Raw genomic sequence first — 15,234 nt, 5'->3', positions numbered from 1 at the left:
ATTAGGGATCACATGGACATAGCGGCCGCGTCGGCTGCTTCGAGAGCGCCGAAGCGAGCTGAAAACGAGAGTTTAAATTCCCTCGTACGTTGCGATCCTCATTTAGTGGCGAGATTTTCCTGCTTCGAGTGTCTCCTTTACAACGCTTGAAAGCATTAGAATAGGTAGTGGCTGCCTTTGAAGGCGCGCAACATGGTAGGCTACTGCTTGGTGCCGCAGTGCCGGACGTATACGCAACGGAGCCCGCTGTCAGCCTTATTCACACGTAGCCGCAGGACAAGAAGCTCGGTGAAGCTTGGCTCGCGAAACATAAAACCGGCAAACAGTCATCGGCTACAACTCTGGTATGCAGCAAGTACAGATGCGAGGAAGATTTCCGCTACGGCGCCGGGTCTGCGATGTTCGAAAAACGCGTGCTGAGACGCTCGCCCGAGTCCGCTGCCCGACTAATGTCATGACGGTTTGGTATATGAACTTGTCGATGCTATAGATACTGGCAAGTTTACTGGAATGGAAAGGGAGCAGTAAGACGCACATTAAAAAAAGGCATGGCATATGGTCATGTTTGTACATGTTATGAATTAATGCACTGGATTACAAAAAAGAAACAGCCGGAATCGCACGCTGAGAACACCGATAAACATACAGTGCGACGCAACTCGAGAAATAATATGGAAACGTCCAAGAATTTAAAAGAAAAAAAAAAGATTGAATCGTCGCGATGGCACGTCACAGTCCCCGTAGGCGTCGAAGTCTCTACAATGAAATTATTTTGAACAGCTGATAGCACCCACGCAACAATAGTTGCTTGTATACTGTCAAATGCTCATATTCTGCAGCCCAAAGCTCATGGCACGGTGCGAAAACGCGCTCACAGCGAAAGCAAAACATTGTTCGTGGACATACATGCAGACGCGCAATCGGTCGCTGCGAACCCGTGCGATCGCTGCATTGAGACTTCATTCTGCTATGCCCCATTTGGTTATACAGACAGCCCACTCTAACAACATATTTCACATAGTTTACTCTCAGCGTTTGGCTACCTTACATGCAAGAAGCCGGTTCGAAGTACTCCATCGCGGCGACCGCGAGCAGTGGCGTTCACTGTACGTATTCGGTAAAGAGATAGCGTCTGTAAACGATTCTGTGCTTTCAGTTTGCCCAAGATTATTATTTATACAGCAAAAAAACTCATCTCGTTTCGAAAGTACTTACAGTAGTGTCCGGGAGAGCTCGCGCGTGGTGTTTTGAATGAGCGCTGACAGCAAAACCTATGAGGAGTGCGCCGCGTGATCCCTCATACTACGCCAGCGAGCCGCTTCCGATTGATGGCGACTCCGTAACTCCTCGCCGCCAATAAAGATTGATCGATTTACGCAGAGTTAGTTGTCTCTGCCTTGACTAAGGTAAAGAACAGGGTGTCTACAAACTGGGAAAGCTGGGAATTTTCAGGTATTTTGAATAGTCTGGAAATACTCTGGGAAAACGCAGGGAATTCGCGCTTCTATCAGAGAAAATTAGCCGTAATTTTATTGAAAGGGAACCGAGAGGCGCGCTATCGCTGGCTCAAGTAACAGAGAGGAATCTTAACGAATCGTCTTTGACGCCATGTCGTCCTGTGGAGAAGTTGCCAAAGTACAGCCAACGACCAATTTCCAGGATGTCCAATTTTTGGGAAATGCTTGATAATTCGGACAGCTTGGCAGCACCACTAAGTCAATGCATAAGAACTTATGAAATTTCGGAAACAAGAACCCCTCATGTTTCTGAAACTAACTGCGCAAAACAGACAAGGACGAAGGAAAAGCTCAACACTACCCTTGCGACACACGACACAGCGCCAGTGTAGTGTTCCTTTCCTTCATCCTTGTCTGTTTTGCACTGTCAATTTCCGAATTGTGAATCGCCACCAACTCGCCCAAGTTTCCCTTCTAGCAAGAACCTTTCGCCGTCTGATTTTCCAGACTTCTTCCCATGACCATGTCTTCTTCGCATGTCTGAAAAGGCATTAGTCAAAGCTACCACCACCGTCATTTTGATTATCTCGCCGCCTCAATCTGGCGCTCTCGCACGCAGATCTGCTGGCAGCCTTAGCCAACACTGCGGAAACGCTAGGCCTAGTTACTTCGATGTTTGCTACTGCTAGTAATTCGCCACTGTTAGCAATGGCGCCTACTCAGCCTTTTTAATCCTCGCCAATGGCTTCGAAGCTTGGAAAGCATGCCGCGTTGCATTATGCCAGTTTCTGAAAGTAATCTTCGCCTCATTACAAGAATGTTGTGCGGTGAAGCATAACCAAACCATTGCTGTGAAGCCTAGCAAGTGTGGGAAGGGGCAATTGTTGCAGCACCCAGTATGTATTCCTTAATTAAACACGCGTGCATTTGCCGTCTCCTGTCAGAGTATGAGCACTGATATGTCTAATAAGTATACTAGCAGCCCTGTGGCAATTGGATCCCTTAAGGACAGTATGCATTCTTATGGAAGACATGGAAGACATGCATTCTTTATTTCGGACTGCCCATTTTTTCCTACGTTTTAATGGCCCCTAGAGAGCCTGAAAAATCAGACATTGACTGTACAACTGGCCAAGAGGATGCCTCAAATCGTCCATAGGCTGAACGTGCGGTGGAAGGAGCACAAGAGGAGAAAGGACCGACGCATTGAGGAATGAACGGGAAAGGAAGTGTGCCGCCACTTTTTTGAAGGAGCTTAAGCTCAAAACACTAAATGCTGGCTGACGCCGAGATGCAAGTGTTCCTCATTCAAACGAAAATAAACTCTTTAAAGCAGTGAAACGCAACACTGAGTCGTGTGCAGGCTGAGAATATGTCAAAACAGTTGAGGTTGACTTTCCAGCTGCTGAGAATGAATATCACTTGTGGAAAAGTTCGGGCCTCGTACCATTGAGCTCGCTATAATTGGATAGAAATAGCTTGTATTTGAGACAATTTGTTTCTGTCTGCATCTCCTTTTGCTTCATATTTGAAAATGTTCGACTTGATTTGCAATAGGTCATACCATTTTTTTAAAAGATAGTTTATTCGCTGTGTGTTTTACTAACCCCTCCCTTCTGTTTTCTTTTCGAATGTAATAAACGCTGTTCTATACTGTTCAAATTGGAGTGTGATTTTTTTTTAACATGCATACTATAGAGTGAGAGCATTAGGCGACATGGTGTCAGCCTGTCTTGACATAGAGCAAAGTTCTGTGTCGCTCAGGAAATTTCACAAAGGCACTCAGGGAAGACCTGGAAAACTCAGGGAATTTAGAAATGTCAACTTGATAGACACCCTGAAGAAGTTGTGCAAAGTCGGAGAAACCAGAAGTATACCGAGCTCGGCTGGATTACAGTGCTTATGAATACAATCATGTGCAGGCTCTCCGTCCCCATAGCTTTCACTTCTAGCTAAGAAAAAGTTGTCCGCGAGTATAGATGTGGAAAATTTGCCTTCACAAAGCACAATTTCCTTTAAAAAGAAATAAAAACGTAGACGCCGAGTGGTGAAGAGGTTATCTAAATGCCATCACAATATGAGGAATTGCTCATGTATGGGAAAACCACATGGGTAAGGGTGTTGCGGTAACATTTCTGTAGATTAAGAACAAAAACGAGCAACATGCTTTTCTTAATTAACTAGTTTGTGTGTAGACAGGATGGAAGAAACTACAGAAGACAGTTCAAGAAATTAGAAAAAAAAAAAGATGAAAGATCAGAGTGTTGTGTTATGGCCCTTCTCACTTTTGGTGCTACTTCACATCACGTCCGTTTTTGTCAGACACATTATCTAAAACAATGCCCCAAATGTTACCAAATCGAAAGCAGGCAAGTATGAGTGTGAGCAAGCGGCACTAAACAAAGTAAACTGTAAATAATCTGATGTCACCATGGTTGCCGCTAGCATGCATTGATGCAGTAAAATCAAATTTCTGCAAGATATAAGAGGTGGCTGCGCAATGAAAGATATTTTAAAAGCTTTCTGGAGGTCGCGCCACTTCAATGGTGGTGATAGTCGGTGCTTTGTTCCAATAGGTGGTGTGCATCACCTATAGAGCCACTACTGAAAGCCACCTAACAGTGTATTTCAGAATCGGGAATTGGGGAAGGAGCGTGGCTGGGGCCCTCTAAGCGCTAAGGACGGCAGACTTACAGGACTTCCATTGTGCATTCATGGCTTTGGAAAAAATATTTTTGTGGTGACAATGTTCACAAAGGAAATGCTTTCCACGAGAGTAGACATGTTTCTGATGAGACTATTATTTGAGATAAGAGCACACTGCTTTCACCAGACGAGCAAGACAGTGCTTGGCTATGAGCATTGTGTTGTCTCATATATCTTACAGTTGACTCACACTGACTTAATTGCATTATTTAGTTACCGTAATGAGCTTCCTGTACCTGTGCAACGAACATGCACCCCCAAAATAGCGATAGCAGAAGGGCCAACCCAGCCAAGGATGGAAGTGCTGCGCGAATTGTGCCAGAACACTTCAATTTTTTGTGGGAGGTCCATGTTCAGTGGCAACCACACAGCAGCTATATGTTCGGTAGCATTTATCCCTAGAAGTCAAGCTAAAGCAATCCGTTTCAGCGTCGACGTATTTGGAGTGTGAGTGTATTTGGCGGCTCTTTGCAACTTGGCCACAGGAAAAGAGAAATCCTTTGTGCTATCCAATGCATTACAAATGTTTTATGTAAATCTTGCACATTTGTGTCATATGCGGACTGGCTAAAGATGATTTGAACTGGCGCTCTTTTTGTGGGTCGGGAAAGAAAGCCACGCTCTCAGCTGAATGAATAAGTCGTACTGTCTGTCGTTATACAGTGCAGGGCTCGTTTGTAAGCCCTATTGGTAAACCTGTGCCGGTAATTGTCGCGAACCATGTGTGTAACATAAAAATTTATTTTGCATGTGCAGCACATCCGGTTAACGTTACGGTAGTGTGGCACGCTCACAAACGAGCTTCTTGCTTTCGTGAAAATTCTTGACCAGAAATATTCTGTGGTAACAGTAATCAGACGCAGATTTGCACTCCCGTTACTCTATATTCTGCAAAACCATATACCATACAAAATCACTTTTTTGGTAGCAAACTGAGTATGGTAATTAGCGACTGAGTGGCGGTCGTATGGGGTTAGAGAATGCGTGAACGACAGAAATTGCACTAATCAAGTCAGAAAATTAAAAAAAAGAACATTGCAGCCCTAATAATCGAGGTTGTGCAAAATATTGGTCGGCGATGCTGATTGGAAAGCCACTGAACTTTTTTTCACGCTTTATTCTTTTCGTGAATGTAAGTTCTTTATTTCTTTCTGCCAAGTAGTGTGAAATTCTGGCAAACATGCAATAACCAACAAATTAGCTCTGCCATGTCAACTGAAAGTCACCAAGAATGAAGTAACTGAGGGGATTACGTGAGCAGCCTTCACTGTTAGTTGATCGTTTTTGTGCGTGGTTGTCATGGTTAGTGTTTGTTGTTCATTGTACACGAATGCTTCTATTTAGCTAGCTTTATAAACTTACCTGATTGACAAGATGTCAACGAAAATTTGTGGGGGATATTGAGACATGAGTAATAACTGGATTTAAAGCAACCTATGATTTGCATTATCCAATATAATTACCCAATAAAGGTAATTAACATTAGCTAATGAAACTGAACTATTAGTTTGAGTACAAAAAAAAAGGTTCTTGACTAGCATTAACAAAAGCCTATCAACAAACAAGGGATGCTGTTTGTATAAAACCATATTTAGTTGTTAATAGTGGTTTCCAGAAACGTATACAAGTTTCCTTTGCTGGGTGTACGACTTTTTTTTTTTTTTTTCATTTGCTGAAATTTCCTCCACTTTGTTAGGTTCTGCAGAACTGATTCACCATAACCTAATAGTGCTCTTAAAGTCAAATAAACATTAGCTTTCCTTTATCTGCCTGTATTTCACTCATGCTGATCCTTACCTAGCATGCTCCACTACTCACATCTTCTGCTCCCCAAAACAAACATTTCCTTCTCTGAACATGCTTCCATGTGCGAAATTGGCTGCTCCCAGAGCTGCTTCAAAACCCCCTCGGCTGCTTCCATCCCTGCCCAGCAGAAAAGTGGTCTTTTCAGGACGTTTATAATGTAAGCAACGTGACTGGGCTAGTTGGTGATCCTCAATGTGAATTTATGGTGCTTTTTACATAAGGTTGGTAGTTTTGTGAATGAAAGTGCACATAAAATGGACATTAACACTCCATTTATTTCGCTGCTTGTTATGAGTGTGGATGCCTCAGTCTCCATTTATAAAGTATATCCTCAATATATCAAACACAGATATATAAAATATTGTCCATATTGAGGAGTTGTGAAATTCCCTTGAAAATTCTATCAAAAACTACAGCAATGTACTACGTGTACATAAAATTCTTGTTCACTGCCAAATATGATATATTGAATGCTGTGACACACTGCACCCCTGGAAGTGCATTTCTGACAGGCGTGATCACGCTTGCATCGTCCAATATATTGAATGCTGAAGAATTTGAAGTGTTCCAATGTTTTGGCAGGTGCTGTGAAACAACAAAACGAATATAAAGCGCAGTACATGCCATGGAGGGAAAATGAGCAGGGTGCTCTCAATTTTGCTTGCTATGCGTACAGAACCATGGCTCATGCAAAGTGTGGCCATTCGTTATTGGCAAGAGTAGATCACTGCTGTGCTTGAAGAATGCGAATAGCCCCTCACTCCGATATGTGTTTAACAAGAAATCATGGTAGACATTCAATTTTTCACTGAGTGAGGCTTGGCACATGATGACGAACTGGAGACGTTTGGGCTGGTGTGTTTGTTCTGTTGTAGACAAGGGCTTTCTGCAAGCAGTATTTTAGAGTTCCACGAGCAGCTCAAACAAATCTAACCCCAACTCCCACTTGGGGATTTTTACATCACAGTTTGAAGTTAGCATCCACAGCATGCCACTTCCTCACTCTTGCGGAAAGATACGTTATGGCATTGGTGCGCAAAACTTATCGCTGTGTGATTTGGGGGTTCATGCTGAACATGTTTTATTTGTGCTCGCACAGTTGCATGTGAGTGGGAATGAATTCAGATGTTCAGTAAGCTGAAGGCCACTTTAGAAACTAACGTTGTATGTGTAGTATCTGCAGTCGCCATTGCTGTGGCCTGTTGGGACAGCAGTGCTATGCCTCACCTCACCGAGCCGCACGGTTGGCTGACACCTGCACATCAACTGGGGTCCATTACAAACTTGAGGAAACAATAGGCGACAACCAAGTGTACACTCGGAAAGCATTTATTATGATTGCAAGTAACACTTGAGCAGGCCAGCTAGGTGTGGTTGACATCACTGAAGGTTTTCATGGAGAGAATGCAGTCAAATCTCGATAATTCGAACTCGGAAGGGCCCGAAAATTCATTCGAAATAAAAGATATACATGTTTTTGAATTGTTTGTGCACCATAGCCCGATGCACGAACAGCACAAGTCCTAAAATATTGGCGTGCGCAAGCACACGGCGAGTGAGGACCATGAAACTGCCCATGCCGTGCAACACATTCTTCCTCATAATGGTAGAAATTGAAACTTGAAGGAGTGGGCTAAGCTGCCGCCCGGCTAGCAGGGCTGCTGGCGCTGGTGCAGAGACCGTAGAAGATTAGGGAGTTATTAGTAAGTTGAGTGGGAGGGCTAGGGTAGCGTAGTTGTTTTCCCACCAACTTGCTCGATAGCGCTAATTACCTCTGCCACTGAAGCAGCAGAGTTGCTGAGGCCAAGACTGGGCCTCCGCTGCGGCTTCTCTCTGCGTGCTCAGATGTTTTTTCCTTCCTCTCCTGACAGATCGGTGCAGTGTTTAGCTTCCTTGTCCTGATTTCTTGATGCGGCTCATGTCTTATCAAGATAAGAAAGCTGTTGCCATTGATCACAATCATGTTGATGTGGTTCCTTCTGCTGCGGCGCCGCTGCATTAAAAAAGCGAGGAAAATGAGACACTGAAAATCAGCCTTTGCGTCCTTGTATTCGGGGCTGTCATGCTGTACAGAATCAGATATGGCGTTGTGTATCCAACAACCTTTCCATTGGGACTTCTTAGTTTAGACGCGTCATTGTAAAAAAAACAACCACGAACGAGACCGACGAAGCCAACCAAAATAACTGCAAGCGTGAGCTGACGCGAGCAGATGATAGTGCGGCACAAGCTGTCTGACCTGAGCCAGGTGAGAGTACGAATAGAGAATAACTGCGAGCGAGAGCTGACGCGAGCAGATGATAGTGCAGCACAAGCTGTGTGACCTGAACCAGGCGAGAGTACGAATAGCGTGGACGGGTGGGTCCGCATGATACCAGTTTCCCGCACTTACGTTGGTCTCCTCCGCTCGCTGCGAGCCACGAAAAATTGGTCCAGGACCGATCCCAGCCGCAGTGCGCATTTTGCCGCTAGTGTGGCTGGGGCATTGCGTCGCAACGCAGAAACGACGACCTTGCCACTTGAAAGTGGGTGAAATTTCTGCAGTGGGTTTTTTTTTTTTTTAATTACGTACGGCTTATATGGTGAGGCGTTTCTCCTAAGCCTTTCATCTATGACGTGGTCAGAGCAATGCTGGTTGGAGGCGCCGCCGCGTGATTTGGCGCACTACTGAGAGCATTGTTGGAGCGTGGCATGTTTGACTTAATTGTCGCAAATGCTTGCATGTTCGAATTACTGGGCGTTTTTGGTAATTGTAATACACATAAATTTCACGGGACGTTGTCGTCAGTTCGAGTAAACCAAAAGCTTTAATTAAGGATGTTCGAATTAACAAGATTTCACTGTAATATGCTAGGCGAAGTAGGGCTTCCAACTTACCAACTGGGGATACAGGCGGCTGCGGTGGTTGCCACAGAAAAAACGCGGTTCACTATGCATGTGCAAGAAAACAGGAGCGGCGGTGGAGCCTTCCACACTCGCCGCTTGCTGGTGACCAAAGAGACTCGGGCAATGTCAGAAGGATCTAATGGGACAAACGCGGGGGCACTGATAGTGCTTGCCATTCCCGTGTGCCACCCTCGAAAGGAAAGTTTCCTCTCTCCCCAACCTGCTTGGCACCCGTGGGCCCGGCACGACGTTCGACATTCTTGTGATGGTCATGGGGCCCGAGGATTCCCACAGGCCGGAGGTGAAGGCGCGAGAACAAAGAGACCGTGAGGTGTTAAAGCAATGATCGGCACACAAAAGGATACACACAGAATTTTTAACGTGGTCGAGAAGTGAGGACGGCTGGTTCCAACAGGAATTCGGTTCCAGAAGTTATAGGGCCCCTGAAATGGTTCGGACAAATTTTGTAGACGTGTAGGGTACAGCTTAAGTAGAACATTCGCACCACAATTTAAGTGAAGCGTTACGTATTAATGGAGCTACAAGCGATTAGAAGTTACCCTCTTCCTTAGCCATGCTTTTCCTCCTCAACCCGTTCGCCGAGTGATCGGGGCTAAGCTCCGCCTTCACTGGTTCCGCGTCACGATGCGACGTCACATTGCCCACTTCCGGTTGTTTTGGCGCCCGCGCTAAACATCTCCACTAGCGGCTTGGCCGTCAACCCCAAGCGAGAGCTATCAAAGCAGTGTGCATTGCGAGCATTCTGTCTTAGTGCCGAACGTATCTGGTATTGTGGTAATTACACACTAGCAGAACGTTTCGGCAGAATGGTGAAGGCATAAACTCAAGCTGATGAAGGAACTTTGGCGTAGACGTACGTGAGCCGCCTGATCGGTCTCCACTGTCTAGCCACCCTTTGGCGCACAGCTTAACCTGCCAAAGAAAGAACTAATATTGCTCTAGGCAAGTGTAAAACATTTTAAACATTTACAAAAACAACGTGTGAACGATTACACTCCTGTGAAGAATTTACACCAGCAGCAAAGAAGAATACATTCTGTTACTGCTACTGTGTGTGGTTGAGCTCTATGCCACCAGGTTGCTGCACTGTGCAGACCATTCACATTTGCGCTTCTGTTCATCCCCTGAAACGACACGCAAGGGGACACGGCCAGGCCCTGTCCTCTTGCGCTTGCGTTTACCCTAATACCGGACTCACGAAACGCTATTGCATTAGTAATCATCCGGTGTAAAGTGACGGCCGCAATCGCGCAAATCCTGTTTAATATCGGATAGCGGCTGTCCAGTGCGCTGCAGCCAATCCGCTATTCTACTGGCTTGTAGAAAGACAGGATGTTGCAGCTTGACATATTGCCAGTCGATATGTTTTTGAGTCCACAACGCAACAAAGTCGAATCATAGTGCTCGCGAAAAGACAGACCGACACTGACTGCAGAGCTCTCGTCAAAGACTGAGCACGTTGTAACACAAGCAGACGACACTTGCTATGTGCTGGAAGTGCTTAAGTGTACTAAAAAATTGTTCTTGTGCATTCTCTTTATGTTACTTTCTTTTTATCAAAACAAATTAACATTCCAACTATTACAAATATCATTTGTTTACCATAAAGTTGGAAAAGTTATCGATCACGCGGCCTGGTCAGCCAATCGGATAGCTCGCCCCACTGACGTCATATGGGTGATTTCCGTCGTATGGGTTGGGGCGGCTTAAAATTCTGCTGAGCAGTGTGCTGCGATCGGCAGCAATGTGCATTTTTAAAACCTTATAATAAATTACACGCTTTAGGCGGAGCACTTAGATGTGTCAATTAATGATCAGAAGGACCTGCTCTAACGACTCGGTACGTTTGTAAAAAATCGTCAAAATCGTTTCAGGGTCCCTTTAAGTCTACCTGGCTCGTTGGTCATGTATGACGATTGGCCGTTTCTCTTTCATTACCGCACCTATAAAATTCCGTCAACTTGATCGGCAGTTTTTCTACGCATTTTTAAACACTTCTGTTGGACTCCTTCTAGCAATATCATGCACTATGTGAAACGACAAATGAATTTTAACTATTTGTAAGATTTGACAATTTATGGCAGACTGGGGATTCTGGAAAATGAAACTTCGACTGGAGGTGTAGTTGAAACCAGCCTACGGTGCTCCTAGAACTTATTCAATTAAAAAAGTAAAATTTGCATTTTGGTTGACTCTGCAACATAATTTTTAAATGAAAGCAGCAGTGAAGACACAGAAGCTTCTCTTGAGTTGTCAATCTTACGATCTGGCATAAAGGCTGTTTTAATGGTGTCTCGGAGAATGGTAAATGCTTATGAGTGCATGTTATTCTAATAAATATGTTCGGCTTATATCGATTGCAACTTTATTTTCCCCACTGTAGGTTGCTTTTATCCAACAGCGTATGTACAAGTTATGAGCAATCCTTCCTGACGTGTGATGTTTTCACTCATACAAGAGCACACAGTCAATTTTAGTCTGGCCTTCAACTGAAGATTGACTAGCTGTCTAATCTATTGCATTTTGATCACCGCCTGTGCAAGTGCCCATATTTATACTTTACAATATTGTACAACACTCCGCATTACTGTGAAGCTCTGTAGTGGAGCTCAACAAAGCATATGGAGGCTCCAGCGCCAGTTGAACACACACTAGACCACCTTGCTCGCCCAGAAACGCTGATCCAGTGAAGTAATCAAGTATGAGGTGGCTTCTGCATGGTCCCTGACCTGACGATTGCTTTGTGAGCCCTAAGAATGCAGTACAAGGCACATCAAGTGCCTGCTGCAATGAGTAAAATCAAATGCTCCCTGTACTATAGGAACTTACTTGTTTTCACATTTGGGAAGCTACTTGTTTCCCGCATAGCATGGGCAACACTGTGGCTAACATTGACATTAACAAATCTTCATAAAATTTTTCTTACATTTGTTTTGTACTTTAAAATCTTAAACTCTGAGCTCTTATACTAATAAGAAATAATTATTGCCTTTCACTCTTGTTTTCTGTGGAGCTTCTTTAAAGTTTCAGTTATGAATTCCCAAAAAAATGGTTGAGCAGTACTGTTAAATCTTGATACAGTAAAACCTCGTTAAACCATACCTGGTTAAACAGTAGTTTTGTTTTAAAAGTTGTAAAGTCAAATCCCCGACTCAGCGACCATTGAACATAATGTGTTTTGTATCCGCATAAACCGTTCCAGCTTATTGTGTACATATTGGTTAACACATAGTGTTTCCACTTTTCGTCGCGCAAACACGGCGGGGCATCGTGGCCATCGGGCGGCCTGGCAGAACAACAAGCCTCAGAGATCAGCACAACGGCCTCCATGCGCCCTGTGCATTTGCGCGTGAAGCCACATTAATATCAAGATCATTTTGGCGCCGTGCCAGAGAGTGTTTCGGCGTCGTGCAAGCGAGAACTCGCGTCATGCCGAAATTCGGATAAAAAAGATGCCGGGTGCCCAACATAGAAGAAAAATTAGACATTGTTTGTACTATTGAACGTGACATGAAAAGTTGTCGCTGCCACGCGACATGGCACGTGTTGACTACGGTCTGTGGCATTTGGAATGCGAAGTTGCTCAGCAGCGCTGCTCCGACCGCAAAGAGATGTCGGCTACGAGGTTCGACTTTTCGCCATTGTTGCCTCTGTTGTTGCCGAAGTGTTGGCAAAGAAGTGTCATCATAAGGGCGACACGGAAAGTGACAGCACGCTAGATTCACGCCCGACAGTGGCAGAATCTGCGTGTTACATCATCATCATTAATACAATCGTCGCAACGAGAACAGCACCTCGCAATGAAGAGGTGCCTCGCGACTTATGCAACGCTATCACGCCTGTGCACAGAGAATATGCAACGCTAACGAGGAATCTGCCATGCAAGTGTTTGGCCAAGAAGAGGGGACTGGTTGAAAAGCTGGCTCAGCTTCAGCAAGTTTGTGGCCGCTATCGTCGCTGCTAGGCCGCGGCGGCATCAAACGAAAATAACATGTTTGTCGCGCGAAGTAAATAAATACTGCATGTTTTTTCCCCTTTCTTCGCACTCTCTCCGAGTTCCGTTTTCGACAGATGAGTGGGCGATCTCATGCTATTTCTGTTAAGCAGTACTACCGTTTAGTGCGTACTTTTTGCAAGCTCCGGCCAACTACGGTTTAACGAGGTTTTACTGTATAACGAAGCACGTGGTACTGTCAAAATTCGTTCGTTATTTTGGAATATCATTGTAATGAAAAACTTGCGGTTATAAGCCAGTGTAGAAACCTAGAAATGTAAATGACATTCCTTGGCAGTAGATGCATGTGCAGACAAGCAAACTCTTGAATAAAAATGTTTCACTCACTTCAAAGCTGCTTTCCTTGAAGAAATCAGTTATTTTCTTCTCGCGTGTGCAGCACACACGACTGATTGAATTGTTGCTATTTAGCTTCACATTCTCGCATCGAAACTATAAGGGCTCTGGTGGAGCGGTTGAGTGTTTTGTTTGATTATGCGATGTCTTGCAACTGGTATTTGGCGAATCCTCAATGATTTCGAAAAGCAATCTTTGTATCTTTGTAAAAGACTTTTGAGCTGTTGCTGCTTACTCATGGTGAGACTTGGATTTATGTTGAAAACTGGTTCGGGAACTGTGGTCTTCGAGGTAGGTAAAGCAGAATCTGTGAGGACAAACTCATAGCGAGTTTCCTAGCAGAAGTTAAGTCGGCATCACTTTTTTCCCTCTGTGCAGTCAAGCGATCCCTCTTGTGATGCAACGATTTACCAGTAGGCGTTGGTTGCGCTTGGTTATGTCTTCTACGTCTGCTGGTGTTTTGGTACCGAAGAAATTATCAATGCTGGAGCGAGGCAGGATGCTCACTTGATCTTTGAGCACACTCAAGGCGCTGTGGCTGGTAAAGCTCTCCAGCACTATGACATGATTTTCGGCTAGCATTATTGACTTCGGCTTAGGTCGATAATTGCGCCATGTGGGTTCAGGCAGTCCATGCCAAAAATTACACCCCGTGAACACTGTTGGAAGATAATGAATTTGGCCATGTAGGTTCGTTCATGAACGGTAATTCTCCGGGTGTAGAGTCTAGTCAGTGTTATTAGGTGTCCTCCAGCTCTCCTGGTTAGCTCAGATGGTAGATGTGGTACGTATTCAGTGTCCCAGTTCCTCTGAGTTCAATAATTCACCCTCGCTCTGCCATCAGCTAGCCTCCTGGTTAGCTCAAATTGTAGAGTGACTAGGAAAGGTGTTGGTCCTCAGTTTGAGTCCCAGACTTGGACAAATTTTTCAACTGTGAGGCTTTCTTCCCGAGAAACCCGCATGGGTTTTCCTTGTAGCTTTGTGCTACAATTTGGGTGGATGACAGCTTTTCCCTTTCATGTACTTTCCTCCACCTTGCGGGGTTTGAGAGAACTGATTTGCCTTCTTCAGTGTCCCAGTGCCTTGAGTTCTCGACTAATTCACCCTCCCTCTACGATCGGCTAGCTTGCTGGTTAGCTCAGATGGTAGATCAACCGCCCCAGAAAGGTGTTGGTCCCGGGTTCGGGTCCCGGACCAGGACGAATTTTTCAACTGCGAGGCTTTTTTTTTTAGGAACATGTATGGGTAACCTCTTTTATAGTTTCATGCTACAATTTGGATGGATACCAATTTCTCCCTTTGATGTTCTTTCCTCCACCTTACAGGTTTCAGCAGAACTGATTTGCCATCCCAGACTTCATAAACCATTGTTAACTCATTGCATCATGTGTTTGGCACTCTTTGGCCAGATCTGGCCCTTATACCATTAAAACCCAATCATCAATCATTTGGGTTGAAGTTGGTCATGAATGCAGGTGCCCATATATATCCTTGTTTCTGTGGTGCCCATAGTGGAGACTAATTTGATGTGCCTGTGGCCCAAGTCGATTGAGTGTCATCTGCTGGCAATATGGGCATTGTGCCAGCTGTACTGAGTGTGCTGACACATCGCTATATGTTCAAGCTCTGACTCACTCAGCTACCCTTGCACTCTGTAATACGTGTTGATATTGAGAACAACTGTGTCAATGTTTCTATTTCCTTGCGGCCAATCTGCAGTTGGACTGCGTAACACCAACATGTGCTTGGTTTGGGCAAGCAGTCTTGACATGGTGTGGGATATTTGTACAGGTACCAGCAGAGTTTCCACGGTGTGGACCTGTCCAGCTTGCGAGAGGCGGCAGTCAAGGAATACTTCAGGCAGCCTGTTGTGGTAAGTTTTATCCACACACAGCTGGGGCGAGCTTCATATCAACCACAGAGTCACCAGTATGGTGTTTAGGCAAGTAGGAATTGATGCCAGGTACTACCAGCTTTAAGAGCATTTGAAATGCCAGATCCCAGAAC

At 44.8% G+C, this 15,234-nt stretch overlaps 1 protein-coding gene across 7 annotated transcripts in view; it reads left to right on the top strand.

Moving 5' to 3' along the window:
- Art4 (arginine methyltransferase 4) overlaps positions 1 to 15,234 on the top strand; it is a 195,190-nt gene that overhangs the window by 99,770 nt on the left and 80,186 nt on the right. For all 7 annotated transcript variants that reach the window (XM_075671379.1, XM_075671376.1, XM_075671380.1 and 4 more), the window contains one exon: positions 15,019 to 15,100. In XM_075671379.1, coding sequence (XP_075527494.1) covers positions 15,019 to 15,100 — 82 coding nt within the window. The remainder of the gene's footprint in view (positions 1 to 15,018; positions 15,101 to 15,234) is intronic.

The sequence above is a fragment of the Dermacentor variabilis genome, chromosome 10, assembly GCF_050947875.1.
Source record: "Dermacentor variabilis isolate Ectoservices chromosome 10, ASM5094787v1, whole genome shotgun sequence".
NCBI classification, from domain to species: domain Eukaryota; kingdom Metazoa; phylum Arthropoda; class Arachnida; order Ixodida; family Ixodidae; genus Dermacentor; species Dermacentor variabilis.
This window is presented reverse-complemented; position numbering and strand designations above follow the sequence as displayed.